The 15,962-nt window shown below is 44.7% G+C and overlaps 1 protein-coding gene across 1 annotated transcript in view; it reads right to left on the bottom strand.

Annotated features, from left to right (window-relative positions):
• Nucleotides 1-15,962, bottom strand: part of RRBP1 (ribosome binding protein 1) — a 40,299-nt gene that overhangs the window by 20,071 nt on the left and 4,266 nt on the right. The window contains exons 3-12 of the mRNA XM_079983498.1: nucleotides 15,756-15,904; nucleotides 13,721-13,843; nucleotides 12,847-12,999; nucleotides 11,371-11,489; nucleotides 10,024-10,177; nucleotides 7,628-7,766; nucleotides 4,037-4,224; nucleotides 3,797-3,834; nucleotides 2,031-2,121; nucleotides 1,006-1,098 (exon numbers count right to left, since the gene is read on the bottom strand). Coding sequence (XP_079839624.1) covers nucleotides 1,006-1,098; nucleotides 2,031-2,121; nucleotides 3,797-3,834; nucleotides 4,037-4,224; nucleotides 7,628-7,766; nucleotides 10,024-10,177; nucleotides 11,371-11,489; nucleotides 12,847-12,999; nucleotides 13,721-13,843; nucleotides 15,756-15,904 — 1,247 coding nt within the window. The remainder of the gene's footprint in view (nucleotides 1-1,005; nucleotides 1,099-2,030; nucleotides 2,122-3,796; nucleotides 3,835-4,036; nucleotides 4,225-7,627; nucleotides 7,767-10,023; nucleotides 10,178-11,370; nucleotides 11,490-12,846; nucleotides 13,000-13,720; nucleotides 13,844-15,755; nucleotides 15,905-15,962) is intronic.

Raw genomic sequence — 15,962 nt, 5'->3', positions numbered from 1 at the left:
TCTTATTTGGAAGTAAGAAATAGGTCTTTACTTCTGCAACCGTATTCAAGTACAAGCTGGAAAGCAGACCTGGTGCTCAGGAGTCACAATACAGGAGTTCTGGAGCAGCATAAGGGGTTTAGAACTGGGCAGAAGCAGTGAAGATGTCCCAACAAGTTTCCCCAACCCTCTTTTAAAGACGAGGTGGGTTACGCTCACAAGACTTGTGGTAATGTCAAGATTGAAAATGTGTGCTCCTCGAAGACTGGGGAGTCTGCTTCCATTCACAAACGGGTGTCCAGTTTTAGGGGGCAAGACTGCACCCTCCTGTTTGGGCTCTTGTTCAGTTGTGGTCATCTGCTCAAATTCCACCACTGGCTGATCAAAGCCTTCCCTAGTCTTTAATGAGGCGTTTCACTGGAAAGGCTTAGGGCAGAGCCAGCAACCCTGGGCCCTTTTCCAAAGAACAGACATAAAAGGTGGGAAGGGGAGACCTCCCCTCCTCCAACTCAGGTTCCCACTCTTTTCCTGGTTCCCTCTTCTTCCTCCTCCTGCACCAGAGCCTGCCAAACCTAGTCCAATTCTGGTGAAGCTGTGTGGCTCATATATAATGATGTCACTGTATGGTACAAAATACTGCAGAGTTTACAGCAAGGGTCCCCAAACTAAGGCCCGCGGGCCAGATAAGGCCTGCAGGACTTGTTTATCCAGCCGGCGGCAACCCCCGCCGCCTGCTCTTACCGGCATTGCGCAGCTGCCCACTTCTAGGTCAAAGGCGCACCAGAAATAGCTTGTGCGCGTGTGCAAGCGTTATTTCCGGTGCACATCCGGGTCGGAGGAGACTCGTGCACATGCGCACAAGCTATTTCCGGTGCTCCTCCGACCCGGAAGTGCGCCGGAAATAGCGTGTGCGCACGCATATGGGAATGCGCTCCCCCGCCCTCCAGCCCACCACACGATCGGCACTGGAGACACCAGCCCAAGGCGTGGTAAGTTTGCTGACCCTCGGTTTACAGGAAAGCTAACCTTTGCCTTAGTTGAAGACAGCAGCTTTTCTTCACATGCCTTTTCCACAGAAGCCAGGGCTTCCATGGCTTCTAAATTCTTCTCTTGCAGCTCCTGTTGGAAACAAATACCAAAAACTAACCATTTATTTGTAGGAAGGCTGCCACAAAACTTCATGGACAGCAATTCAACCATCCCCATTAGGAAACTCAAGTTCGTTTTCAAAACTGCCGAAATCTTTAATGTGATTTATGTTGCTGCAACTTAAATCAAATACAGTCATACCTCGGGTTACAGCCGCTTCAGGTTGCAGGTTGCAGTTTTTTTCAGGTTACGGACCGCCGAAACCTGGAAGTACTGGAACGGGTTACTTCCGGGTTTCAGCAGTCGGGCATGCACAGAAGCGCTGAATCGCAACCCGCGCATGTGCAGAGGATTGCGAATGTCCATCCCGCATGGATCACGTTCGCAACCCGAGCATCCACTGTATCTCTTTCTCTTGAGAATTACTTTTCTTCTTTATTGTTTTTTTACATATATTCTCCTTTACTTGCTTATCTCCCAAATGGTTTCTTCTGTGTTACTTTATTTTTAAGCTGTTGCCTTGTTAAAATATTCTAACTATAAATTTATGCCAGTTCCATATTTGTGCCTGCAGATGCATGGAAAAATACATCTGCACACAGACGGACAGAAAGACAGACACCCATCCACACCCCTGCCTCTAGCTCCTTGTCAATCCATTTCATGTATTTGATACAGTTGATTCTTTAAAAAAAAACATACCAACATACACCAATTGGAACCCTGCAGTGCCTTTCAGGTTAAGTGTATTCTTTCAATTTCCTATCTCATACTTGCTTTGAAGGCTAAGATACCTTCACTAGGCTCCCTTCTTAATTCTTTCTAATTATTTCCTGGCTTTCGTTATATAAGCAATCTTCATAGATACAAATCTGCAGGTGCCCAAAATGGAGGACAGCTCTCATAAAACCAGCCCAAAGTCCTCGTTACGTTAGGGAAATAATACAGTCGGCTTAACTCACCTTGTTTTTTATTTTCAGCTGGTCAACTGTATTTTTCAGTTCAGCAACTTCATTCTCTAATGTGGTGACCTGTGTGGATATGCCTTGGAATCTAAAGCAGAAAAAAATTTTACAAATTAATTATCTGTAATATTCCACAGTATACAGTTTTACACACGCACACTTATTTATTATTTTGAAGATACAGTGGTACCTCCAGTTGCGAACGGGATCCGTTCCGGAGGTTCAGCTGAATCCCGAGGAATTCGCAACCAGAGGACCGCTCAAAATGACGTCACGTGCATGCTCGGAAGTGGCGAATAGTGACCCACGCACTATTGCATTCACTTCAGGATGCGAACGGGGCTCTGGAACGGTTCCTGTTCGCATCCTGAGGTACCACTGCACCAATAATTTAGGGACTTTCACCACTAAAACTAAGCCAAGTTTTACTGCCTGGGCAACTTTTTTCTGGGTGCTTGTATGGAAAAGCCCATGAACCATTGAAGAAATTGCAAGAAAACAATTTTTTAACTTGCCAGATAAGTGGTCTTTTCCTATGCTGGGGAAAGAGCGAAGTTTTGGAACTCACAAGGACATATTTTGAAGGACCAACAGCCTATATTTCCATGCGTTACTTTGCTGCATATTTTGTGATTTTAAATCTCTGCTGGGGTTCTCTCATCAAAGAGTACACGCCCCAATCCTGGATCTTGGCATCCAGGGAATTCTCCTTTTTATACCGATATTTTTCCCTTGAACTAACACTGCTGTCAAGCCAGGCATCCCACACATCCCATTTTTGCATCTGATTTTTCATACCTAAATGTAACATTCAGCTCTCATCTCCGTTCTTCATCCTGTCAAGTACATTTCTAATCCTGTTTCTGTCTAAGGTATTATCTCCTCCTCCTAGATTGGTGTCATCTGCAAATCTGATGAGCATTCCCTTCATGCAATTTTGTGTGTGTGTGTGTGTGTGTGTGTGTTTTAAGATGTTGAGCAACACTGCACTCAGGACAGATCACTGCAGCACTCTACTTATCATGCCTGTGCAGGTTGATGAGGAGACATTAATTAGCATTATTTGGATATAGTACACTAACCAGTTAGAAATCCACCCAGAATTAACATCACTTCTTAGCCCACATTTTCCCAGCCTGTCAACAAGAACATTGTGAGTGTTATATACTGAAGTTCTCACCCTGGGCCAGCAGGGGGATACTGTAGATAGTTATGCAAATAAGGGATCGAAAGTGACGTTCAGTGATTGGATAGTTTTAGAAAATTGTTACAGTTATGTTGTACTGGAGCTCTATATAAGCAGGCTGGCTGAACCCTTCAGTTCAGTTCTGTTCTGGCCTGTGAATAAACAAGAGCTGTTTGAAGAATCACTGTGTCGTCTGATACGTTCACTCACAACCTAACAGTGAGGGACCTTGTTGAAATCCTTGCTGAAATAAAGATATATTACAGGGACAGAATCCTCCTTATCTGCCGCACTAGTAGCTCTATAAACAGTGCTTTTTTTCTGGGGGGGCGCAGGGGTACGCATACCCCTAAACATTTTGTGAATCTAAGTTTGGCCTCATTGAGGGGCACTATTTCAATATGAGTAGGAAAATGAGAATACCCCTAAACATTTTTTTTTAGAAAAAAAGCACTGTCTATAAATAAGAGATATAATAGTCTTGCATGCTATTTTTAATCACAGTGTTCTCTTCTAAAAGCTCACAGACCAACTATTTAATGATCAGTGTCAAAAACACAGTATTCCCCAGCCTTACCTTAACTGCACTTGGCTGGCTTCTGTTTGGTTTGCTTCCTGAATATACAGGGGGAGAAGGAAATGAAATTACATTACTGTCTTCAAAGCAGTCCTTGTATCTAGAAACATAGGAAGCGGCATGGTAAGTAATAATGCCATGCTGCTTTAGTAGTGTGCCATAAAGAGAGGGGACCCCAGAAAAAGAAGCAAAGTTATCGGAAGCAGAAGCTAGCAGGGAAGGACATTGCAAGACTCTGACCTGAACATCTTTGTTTTTCTCCACTTCTCTCATTTGTCCTGCCTCTAGGAGGGCTTCGGCCGATTGAATCCTCTCTGCAAGCTCTGCATTCTTGGAAGTGGCTTCTGACAACTTCATCTGTAAACTGTTTAGTTCTTCTGCCTTTGTCTTCACCATCATTTCAGAGTGCAGCAGTTTAGACTGAAGTTCTGTTAAAGGTGGATAAAACGCTGGTGGTCATAAACATGCAATATAAGCTGCACCCATCATTCCTCTTGCTTACATCACAGGGATGCATTTTTTGGAGTCAATCTACCCAGGCCGTCCTCCTCAGGGCCCAAGCACAGATCAGAACACAGATGTGTGAATTAAGCAATGGGTCCTTGGCTTATGAGGTAGTCCCAGGGCAGCCACTGCTCAGAGCAGCTAATATACTTGTAAACTGCTTAGAAGGCATCTTGGTATATAAGCACTATATAAGCTAACAAACTTATATAGTTTATTATATAAATAATAAACCACAGAGCCTAGGGCTTGCTGATCAGAAGGACGGCAGTTCAAATCCCTGTGACGGGGTGAGCTCCCGTTGCTCGGTCCCTGCTCCTGCCTAGCTAGCAGTTCGAAAGCACGTCAAAGTGCAAGTAGATAAATAGGTACCACTCCGGTGGGAAGGTAAACGGTGTTTCTGTGCACTGCTCTGGTTCGCCAGAAGCGGCTTAGTCATGCTGGCCACATGACCCGGAAAAACTGTCTGCAGACAAATGTCGGCTCCCTCAGCCAGTAAAGTGAAGATGAGGGCCGCAACTCCAGAGTCATCCAGGACTGGACTTAACAGTCAGGGGTCCCTTTAACTTTACCTTTAAGTTAATAAATAATGGGAACACAGTAAAACAAAAACCCCAAAACCCTCCTTGAATGTGTCATAAAATGCAGTCACTCTTGGGAAATTGTACAAAGAAACAGATGGCTGCCCCCATGAATTTATGGAGATAGCCTCCCTGCACCCTGTTCCAACATCGCTAGTGGTCTGAAAAGGACATTGAATGGGACATGATTACTGCCCTCCATGTATTCCACCAAACTGGATGTGCAGATTATTTATTTACTTACTGTGTGGAGGAGGTATTAGCTGCTTTGAGCAGCTGTAAGATGTTACAGAAAGAGGCAGCCTTGGGACAACCACGTAAAGGGTGTATAATAAGTGTGTGAGAGAGACAGAGTAAAAAGCTTGACAGATTTCTTAGAAGATTCCCCTTAAAAATTCCACCCACGAACGGGACAAGAGAGAAACCAGCATGGGATAGAACTAGGTTGATCCAGACATCTTATTACACCATACAAAAATCATTAACAGTTTGGAACAGCTTTTCTGAAATGCAGTAACAGTGTGCTGCACATCCAGCTCGGTGGAATAAATAAAAGATAAAAATAAGCCCTGCTCGTATAAACAGCACTGGGAATAAAGGCGGGTGCAATTTCAGTATTCCATATACATTCTTGGCTTTGCCTCTGGAAGTCCCAAGTCCAGGCATCCCCAAACTCAGCCCTTAGATGTTTTGGGACTACAACTCCCATCATCCCTAGCTAAGAGGACCAGTGGTCAGGGATGATGGGAATGATGGGAACCAGGCAGAGGGCCTTCTCGGTAGTGGCGCCTGCCCTGTGGAACACCCTCCCAGCAGATGTCAAGGCAATAAACAACTATTTTACTGTTAAAAGACAACTGTTTAGGGAAGTTTTTAATGCCTGATGCTGTATTGTTTTTAATATTCAGTTGGAAGCCGCCCAGAGTGGCTGCGGAAACCCAGCCAGATGGGCGGGGTATAAATAATAAATTGTTATTGTTATTGTTGTTGTTGTTATTAAGGGTGCCTTAATATTCTTTCAGAATTTGGGCCAAATTAGATGAGATGGTGGCACCGGCAGCCACATTTATTTAACTGTGACCAAACATTAGAAGAAGCCTGCTGGATGACAGCCAAGGCCAATCTAATAATTATCCTTTTCTTCAGTGGCTAACTAGATGCCTATAGGAAGCCCATAAGCACAACAGCATCCCTCTCAGCTGATGATCAGAGGGTTACTGCCTCTGACACCAGAAGTGGTATACAGCCATCAAGACTAGTAGTCCTTGATATCCTCATCCTCCATGAATAATCCCCTTTTAAAGCTGTCCAGGTTTGAGGGGGGGGCATCATTGTGCTGTGTTGATGCAAATTCCACAGTTTTAACTATGTGCTGTGTGACGAAGTCATTTCTTTTTTTCTTCCCCTGAATCTCCCACTATTCAGCCTCATTTGGTGGTCCCAGGTGTTATGAGAGAAAGAGAGAGAACTGTTCTCGATCCACTCTCTCTAATAATATTATACGCAGGTATCATGTCTCTCTTGGTGCTGGAGGAGACTCTGGAGTGTCCCATGGACTGCAAGAAGATCAAACCTCTCCATTCTTAAGGAGATCAGCCCTGAGTGCTCACTGGAAGGACAGATCCTGAAGCTGAGGCTCCAATACTTTGGCCACCTCATGAGAAGAGAAGACTCCGTGGAAAAGACCCTGATGTTGGGGAAGATGGAGGGCACAAGGAGAAGGGGACGACAATGGACGAGATGGTTGGACAGTGTTCTCGAAGCTACCAGCATGAGTTTGACCAAACTGCGGGAGGCAGTGGAAGACAGGAGTGCCTGGTGTGCTCTGGTCCATGGTGTCACGAAGAGTCGGACACGACTAAACAACAACAACAACAATCATGTCTCTCCCTTATGTGACTTTTCTTTTTCAAAACTGAAAAGCTCCCAACCTTTACTTACTGGGGAGTTGTTTCAGTCCCTGGATCATTTTGGTTCCCCTTTTCTGAACCATGTCCAGGCATCTCATCTTCTTTTCGAGGTGCAGATACTGGTGGATTGCAACTCCCATCACCCCCGGGCAGAGCGGCCAAGAATCAGGGAGGAGGAGAGTCGCAACCCAACAACATCTGGAGGGCCACAGGTTACCCACCTACCTGTAGGTGTTCAACATGATGGAGGAAAAGTTGTTGCTGTTCTTTGTAAGAACTGTATAGCATAAATGTCACAAAGCCAAGGAACATTCCTTAGCACCAACATCTGGAATCTGCTTGCCAGATAGAGCTGGAGCCACCAGAGGATGGTGCCAACCTGTTTTTGTCCCAATTCAAGCTAGAAGTCAACTGAAATGGATGTTAAAAATCAGGATTACGTATCAGAGCCTGGAACTGGGCAACCACCATTCACAGAAGCACCATGACCCCAAACAAATTTACTATAGTGGATGCTTGGGTTGCGAACATGATCCATGCTGGAGGCACGTCCGCAACCCGCAGCGTCCGCAACCCACAGCGCCGCGTCTGCACACGCACGGGTTGTGATTCTGCACATGCGCGAGCGTCGAAACCCAGAAGTAACCCATTCCGGTATTTCCGGGTTTTGGCATGTCTTTATCCCCAAAACCCGCAACCTGAAGCGTTTGAAACCCGAGGTATGACTGTACTAGCTAATAGTTGGGGGGTCATTATAGTGGGGGGGACGACTTATTTTAGAGGGGTGTGTGCCAGACGGAGGATTTTGTGACATCCTCTCTACAATGCGATCTCACCAGCAAGACTGGACTGCTGCTCTTTTGCCTTTCCCAGCTCTTTCTGCAAGCTCTGATAGCTGGCTTGGGATTTGCAGAGTTCTTCGCCCATCTCTTCCAAACTTTTCTGCAGTGGTGCCTCCTTTTCTTTTTGGGATATCTGCATGAAGGAGGCGGGATAAAAATTAAGACGGGAGACAAAAGCAGGCTTATAAGCACAGGGTGACTTTTTGAAAGTGAAATATACTCAGAGTCGCAAAGTGATTTCATGCTCTTTATTCAGCTCATAGTGGTGAGGAGGAATGAATGAAAGTCCCCTCAAAGTATCTGCTTTATATACATTAATTACACAATGGGCTGCACATGGGCTGCTAATTCTGGAATTCTACTGTAAGCCAATCAGGTTGTGGATTCACTTATATCTGGAGCATGATTGGGTGGTTCCTGCCAACCAATCATACTGCTGCATTGTTCTAGGACCAATCAGACTGCTGCATTCTGAATCCTATTGTTCTAGGACCAATCAGACTGCTGCAATTTGGATCCTACTGTTCTAGGACCAATCAGACTGCTGCAGTTTGGATCCTATTCAACTCAGTACATAACAGAAAGCCACGTGGCTTCTAGCATGTCGTACCAGGGCACTGTGCCTATGATGTGCAGTGAGGCAGTTGCCTCAGGGCAGTAGGCTCTGGATGGCTGGGAGAAGCAGCCGATCCAGCCTCCGTGGAGTACCCTCCTGACTGCCTCCTACAGCTGTTGGCTGCCTCCTCATCCACTGCACAATCAAAGCCCACCACCCACTGCCAGAGGAGGAGGCAAGGGTGTTTTCCGTTTTGCCTTCGGTGGCAAAACATCCTGGGATGGCCCTGATTATTGCCATGACAATTCCTCTCCTGTACTTCCCAAAGCATGCATACAGATCAAGATGAGCAGGTGACAGCAAAGGTTGCCAAGTTTTTAGCTGGGGCAATTAGAATAACATCCACTGTTTGACTATTGATTCAAAACCCCTAAAATGTATTTTATATAATTGACTTTTTATTTCTATGCTTTGTATATCGTATTGCCGTCTTATTGCTATGGCCGATGGATGATGCAAATAAAGATTCATTCATTCAAGCATGCATACGGTCATGAAGACAGCTTCACAGATGACTCCATGGATATCACTGCTATTCAGGAACTTTGTCACACATGAAACACACATATTTATTTGTCAAAAGTACCAGAAAGCAACAATTGCTGCAGTTTCCAGTGCAGATACATTCAGGAAAGCAGGTACAGTATAAATAAATGAATTTGTGTCCAATGTGGTTTCCTTAGAGTTGTTCATGAGCTTATTCCATTTTATCACCCTGAGACATGGAGGGGTGGGGTTGTTGTAATGGCAGAACAGTGAACAGCAGTTCCCCCAGTCTACACATCCCCCCGGTCTACTTGTCTCCAAAGCCCATCGTGCTTTCAGTTTGTTGCCCACTGGCCATAAGAGCTGACACAAAGTATGATAAATTCTGGGATTAGAGGGATATGACAGTCTGCTTATCCCCCAATGTGCCACGCTTCCAGAACCCTAAACAGATCTGCTGAAAAAAGCAATGGATTTCCTGAATGGGAAGGTACCTTAGATCAGGCATAGGCAAACTCTGGCCCTCCAGATGTTTGGGACTACAATTCCCATCATCCCTAGCTAACATGACCAGTGGTCAGGGATGATGGGAACTGTAGTCCCAAACATCTGGAGGGCCAGAGTTTACCTATGCCTGCTTTAGATGCTGTGCCAAAAGGGCCAGATCTTATGAGACACTTTATAATGGCCCCAGATGCATCTGAATTAGATAAAAGACAGTTTCATATCAGTCTTAAGATGAATATGCAGTATTATGTATAAATGGAAAACTATTTCCTACAGAATGTAATTCCTATGCATTTTGTGATTTTTCTGTTGTGAAGCACCTTGAGATCTACGGATGAAGGATGGTATACTAACTAACCAACCAACCAACCAACCAACCAACCAACCCACTCACTCACTAACTCACTCATTCTTTCATTCCTCCAATGTGGGGAAAAGGCTTTGTCTATGAAACAGACCATTTGAACCCAAATGATTATCTGTTGAATAACACATTTTCCTTAATTACAGACTGTGCATTGGTCAAACAGCTGCATATGACAGGTCCATACAACATCAGGGTGAATAGATGAATAATAGCACTGCAACCATGTGAATTGAATGGTAACATACACGGCAGGGGGCAGGGGCCACCCTATTGATTTCCTGCCCCATGGATATCTGAAGGGCCTTTACATTGGGACACAAATCTGCCATGACTAGGAACAGAACCCAAATCTTTCAACTTCTAGCAATCTTTTCACCGTAAGCACAGAATTATTGGTACCTGTCTGTTACTGACCTGCAGCTGACGGATTTGCTCTTCAGAGGCAGCAACCTTCGTCTCCAAGGCCTTTTTCTGTTCTTCCACCTGCTGTAATGTGCCCAACTTTTCAGTCAACTCTTTGCCTAGTCTGCTACACTCCTGACGCAGTTTGGCCAGTTCAGCATTTTGTCTGAATTGCAAAAGTTGAAACAGTAAGGTGTGAATCAAGCTTGCTTCAAAACAATTCCGATTTTAAAGAACGGTAAAATCTGCCCATATGCAACATTTGAAAAATGGAAATGTATCAGCATCTTGTTTCCTCACCACCCATATTTTCCTAGCAATATAGGCCACTTTTTTCTTGCCACCAGCATATATAAAGGACAGGAACATGAAATAATGGAAATGGTTACGGGCAAATGTTCCACCTAAATTGTTATCTGCTGATTTGAAGGAGAAATATTATAATATTCTTTGAGAATGATACTCTACATAAGTTAAATTTAATACTGTATACAGATTAGGGCATGATAACTGTTGGAGAGGCAGTTATTTAAAACATATTTTATGCATAGTTGAAAGGAATGCCCTCAAATGCAATTCTGGAATTCAATATCTATGGTTATTTGGGATATGCTATATACCTTTCATGCCCAAGATTGTTATATTTGGTTATTTTAAAACAGTCATCTTAAAAAATGATCCAGAGGTGCCAACTAAATTGATCGCTGCTGTAAAATCAGTGATAGCAAGAGGCTGGAAATAGAGAACAACCCCTACCTTTTTGGAGTGGGTTGGGGAAAAAATTGTCTATCATGACAATGATCAACTGTTCTGGATGTTGCCTACTAAGTGAATATTCTCAGAACAGAATTCACACAATAAAGAAATTATTCAGTGTTAGCACCTACCGTATTTTTCGCCCTATAGGGCGCACCGGCCCATAGGGCGCACCTAGTTTTTTTTTTTTTTGGGGGGGGGGGATAAAGAAAAAAAATTATTTCCCCCCCCCCCCAGGTGCGGGGCTGGAGCCCCAGCCCCCAGAACAGGCTGCTATCCACAAGTCTAGGGAGCCCGGCGGGATCTCCCGCGGGCTCCCCAGGCTTGCGGATAGCTTCCTGAAGCCTGGAGAGCGAGAGGGGTCGGTGCGCACTGACCCCTCTTGCTCTCCAGGCTTCAGCGAAAGCCTGCATTCGCCCCATAGGATGCACACACATTTCCCCTTCATTTTTGGAGGGGGAAAAGTGCGTCCTACAGGGCGAAAAATACGGTAACTAACTCAAATACTTCACACTGAAGCCACACCTATTGTCTGCACAGCCCACTGCTATGAAATTCTTTCCTCTTACATTTTCACATTAACTAAAATGCTGTTCATCTTACTTGCTTTCGGTTTGGCTTGTGGCCTGGTTTAAAGCGTCTCTGAGAATGGAATTTTCTTGCTGCAAGCGAGCAAGTTGGGTGTTAGGGCCGTTCTCCAATTGTTCTTGTAGAGTTCGAATCTGGAAATCAATGAAGAAGAACATCAGAACAGCTCCCTGCTATCATTCACATCTAGATGCAGCAGCTCAGGGTTCAGCATGGAAAGCATACAGCTTGGCCAAGAAGATTCTAGGCCTCTCTTTTGACTCTACACTGTTTTTTCTCTTTTGTTTTTTAACTGAGAGTCAACCGGCATGTCAACCACTATGTAGACTAGAACCCCAGCTCATGGGTCAGATGTCTTCACAGCCTAATGCAGCCCTCTGAGTCCCTTCCCAGCCAGCAGGGAGCAGCTGAGAAGGAAAAGGGCTTTGGTGCTACTCCAAGTGTGCAATTGTCGCTCCTTCCTCTGTCACACAAAGGGAACATGTCTCCACAGAGTAGCATACTTGGTTTCTGTTGCAAATACATGCAATTTTTATATGCCATTGCATTCTGAAGCGTGAGGCTTTGAATAGCTCTAAGGCAGGGTTTAGGAATGCGGGTGGCACTGTGGGTTAAACCACAGAGCCTAGGACTTGCCGATCAGAAGGTCGGCGTTTCGAATCCCCGTGATGGGGTGAGCTCCCGTTGCTCGGTCCCTGCTCCTGCCAACCTAGCAATTCAAAAACACGTCAAAGTGCAAGTAGATAAATAGGTACCACTCCGGTGGGAAGGTAAACGGCGTTTCCGTGCGCTGCTCTAGTTCGCCAGAAGTGGCTTAGTCATGCTGGCCACATGACCCGGAAGCTGTATGCCGGCTCCCTCGGCCAATAAAGAGAGATGAGCGCCACAACCCCAGAATCGTTCGCAACTGGACCTAAACAGTTTGGGGTCCCTTTACCTTTACCTTTAAGGCAGGATTTGCAATTCTGATGGGTACTGATTATTTGCAATCCTCTGATAGCATTACAGAGTTCTTTTCACCCTTTGAACTATCGGAATAGATTAAAGGAGAGGTTTTTAAACCAATTTTGTTTTTAAAAGTCTATGGAGAAACCGGAAGGTGAAACTTTTAAGAATTAACTATATGCCTCAGTTTCCATGGGAAACAGCTTTTGGGTGGGGATTTTGTGGGTGTGCTTTGTCCCTGCCGAATCGCGGAATGCAATCACAGACAGTTTTCCACCATGTAATGCAGCCTTCCCATCTGAAAAGCTTCCCTACCCTTGGTGTAGACTGAATATATTTGAGCTAAAAAGAAAGGGGCCAAATCTAGTGTATGAGAAAGTAGCTATGAATGCTTCGTCACACAGCCAGTTGTTTATTTGTGCTTTGGATGAAGAAGATCCAAACAGGACAAAGCTCTAATATTGCTCTTCACATTCTTCCACTAGAAAAAGAATTCCAAAGGAACATTATTACATGTGTTGGATAATATTAAGTCACTTATCCCACCTTTCCTTGCAACTGTTGGGTCTCAGTCTCACGATCCTGGTAACTGGCCTGCATCCGGGCTTGTAGAGCAGTCATCTCCTGCTCACGTGTCTGCAGTTGCTCCTTCAACTTATTCTCAACACTTAAGGCTTTTGCCTTCTCAGCTGTGAGTTCCTTCAAGAGAAGACATTTATAATGAGGTCTGCATAAAATGCGGAGTCAAGGTCTTGAACATACAGCATAGGACAAACTCAAGACAGTGCTGATTCTTGGGATTACTCAGTACTACAGTAGGCCTCAGTTTAACCAAAGCACAGATTTAAACCTGCATTAATAACCCATTTGCTTTTGGATGCCAGCAGCGTGCCATTCTGAATTATGCTCCCATGATTTCCTAGGATATGACACACAAACTATACAAACTCACACATCATAGTCACTGTTTCTTTATGACAGGTGGGCGCAGCAGTGGCCATGTGGTGGCAGCGCCAACCCTTCCAGCTGCCTAGAGCCTCTGCTGTGAGACCACCACCTCATGTGCCCTGCAGTGAGAGATGGGGTTTGTAGAAGAGACCCAAGGGTCGGACAGAGCCATCTCAGGTCCCCGGCCTGAGATTCTCCACCCCTCGTAGCAGAGAACACAGCTCACACCATGAACTTTAAGTGGGTTCATTTGTAATTCACAGCAAACAGTGAAGCGCCACAATGATAAATAAATAAATGATTGAGAGCAAAATGAGAGAATGTTCCCATTGCCAGCAGGTGCCGTAAGCAGGAATGAAAATATGAATCACACTCTAGACACAGATAAGGAGCTTGTATCCGGACAACGGGGCCCAAAATGTAGGTTCTGAATATTTGAAGTGCCACTTCTGAAGCCAGTGTAAGAACCTACCTTGGAGAGTTCTCTCAGTTTAGCTTTTGCGACAGTTACATTTTCTTGTTCCGTTGCAAGTTGCTTCTCTCTGTCCTCTAGCTGTCGTTTCAGAACAGCAACAGGGTCACCTTTCTGAGTTGCCTGCAACAAGAATCAATTCAGCGCTAGATTAAGTGCTTCAGAACTACCACAGTACAGTGGTGCCTCGCAAGACGAAATTAATTCGTTCCGCGAGTCTCTTCGTCTTGCGGTTTTTTCGTCTTGCGAAGCACAGCTATTAGCGGCTTAGCAGATCAGCGCTATTAGCGGCTTAGCGGCTATTAACGGCTTAGAAAAAGGGGAGGGAAAGGGAAAAAACTCGCAAGAACCACAAGACGTTTTCGTCTTGTGAAGCAAGCCCATAGGGAAATTCGTCTTGCGAAGCACCTCAAAAACGGAAAACTCTTTCGTCTAGCGAGTTTTTCGTCTTGCGAGGCATTCGTCTTGCGGGGCACCACAGTATTCTCTTGTATGTCAGCCAGCTATCAGACCAAAAAGTGAGTGCTTGGTATCATAATGGCAATCAGTGGAAGGACAGAATGTTATCCAAATTTTCTTTTCCTTGTTATTCATCAGAAAAAGTGGATGCGTAGAAAATCCATGCTCTCTCTCTCCCTCCATTTTGCTTGATCAAGGCAAGCCCATGCTCCAGCCAACTCCTCAATCCACAAAACCAGAAGAGATTCTGTCTGGCAGAAAGATGGAGAGATCCAGCGGCAATTTCCACCAGCGATAATCATCCTTTCCTGCGCCCTAGGAGCAACTACCATCTTCCCAACTCCTGGCAAGTTTCAAACTAGTTACATGACCTGTGCTCTGATTGGCTAAAAAATGCCAACTATCACTGAGTCCGACGTGGGTGGGAGAGGCAATAAAAATGGGCATCCCCACCAGGGTCCATCTCCCTCACCTTCCATTCCAGGTGCCTGCACCACCCATCATAAAACTCTGCACATGAGGAGACCGCAAGCCTCTTTGTAACCAGGTCAGGGAAAGGTAGATCTCAGCTAAAAAGCTCTCTTTATTTTCAATAGCCTGCTTTTGCTCTTTTCTCCTCTTCTTTTCTTTTGTATTCTTCATAAAACTTCGTATAATTTGGCTGTTGAGCTCTGAAATGAGTTTATGTCAAACTCTAGGATTCTGTCTAGATGCTACTGAGGTTAAAAAGCAAGCTTCACTGGACCCCATGGTGCAGAAAGCAGTCAGACGCTTGCTCTGTCATCCCTCGTGAACTGAGGGGGATCTTAGCAGAGAAAAGCAACTTTCTTGAACCCCAGGAAAGATCAAGGAAACCGAATACTATCCTGGGGTCCAAGTTTTTAGTACTTCCATGAGCGCCCCAGAATCTCCTCCTCTCTACACTCTGCAACACTCAATAAGTGTTGACAGATGGTGGTCACAGTGATTACTGAATAGTTCTAAGATGTGACTGGCCTACTTGCAAGGTTGTTGTGGAAGGAAGGTTATTAAGCAGGCTCTCCTAGCCTCCTGCTTCCATTACAGTCAACATTTCACATTTGTTAGCAAACCCAACCCTTCATTAACCTACCAGAGATCTTTGCCTCAAGCTCTAATTTTTTTAAATCATAGAACAAGTTGCAAAATATCTAAATATGGAAATTTCACAATCTATAACTGCTTTTAAAAAAAAACATCCCTCTAAGTAACATATAATTTATATTATGCAACTTTAATTTTATTTGGGGCTGATGAACCATAAGATATATATATTTGGGTGGTTTCATGAACCAGAGATCCACTGGTTTATAAAATAAACTGAACCAAGTCAGAGGCTCTGAGTTACCGTACATCCCCCTTGATATGAGCCTACTGTCATGGCCATTTCAATGGGGAAGGACACCCTAATTGAGACCTGCTGCTTTCTCAGCTGTAGAAGAAATAACCAAATGGTCTGGCTCTTCCGTAGTCTGCGGAGTAGAGTCAATGTCCTCAAGATGAACGTAAGAAAATAAGAGCATAAGAGCAGCCTTTGATGATCAAGAGATGTCCATACCATCAGCCATGGGTGCTGAGCCCCTCCTGCTTTCTCAGTCAAGATTTCAATCAGTTGCTGGGCCTCGCCTTCCCCAAAAGCCATGCTGCTAATTATGGAACATAAGGTCTTATAGGGAACGTAAAGCATATTTTCAGCATCTGTGGAACCTAAAAACAGAAGTGTGAGGAGAGAAGTAAGCTGGGAATTAAAAAAAAAAACTATCAA

Source organism: Podarcis cretensis (assembly GCF_951804945.1).
Source record: "Podarcis cretensis genome assembly, chromosome: 7".
NCBI lineage: Eukaryota > Metazoa > Chordata > Lepidosauria > Squamata > Lacertidae > Podarcis > Podarcis cretensis.
Note: the sequence above shows the minus strand (reverse complement) of the source record. Positions and strands in the feature narration are given on the sequence as shown.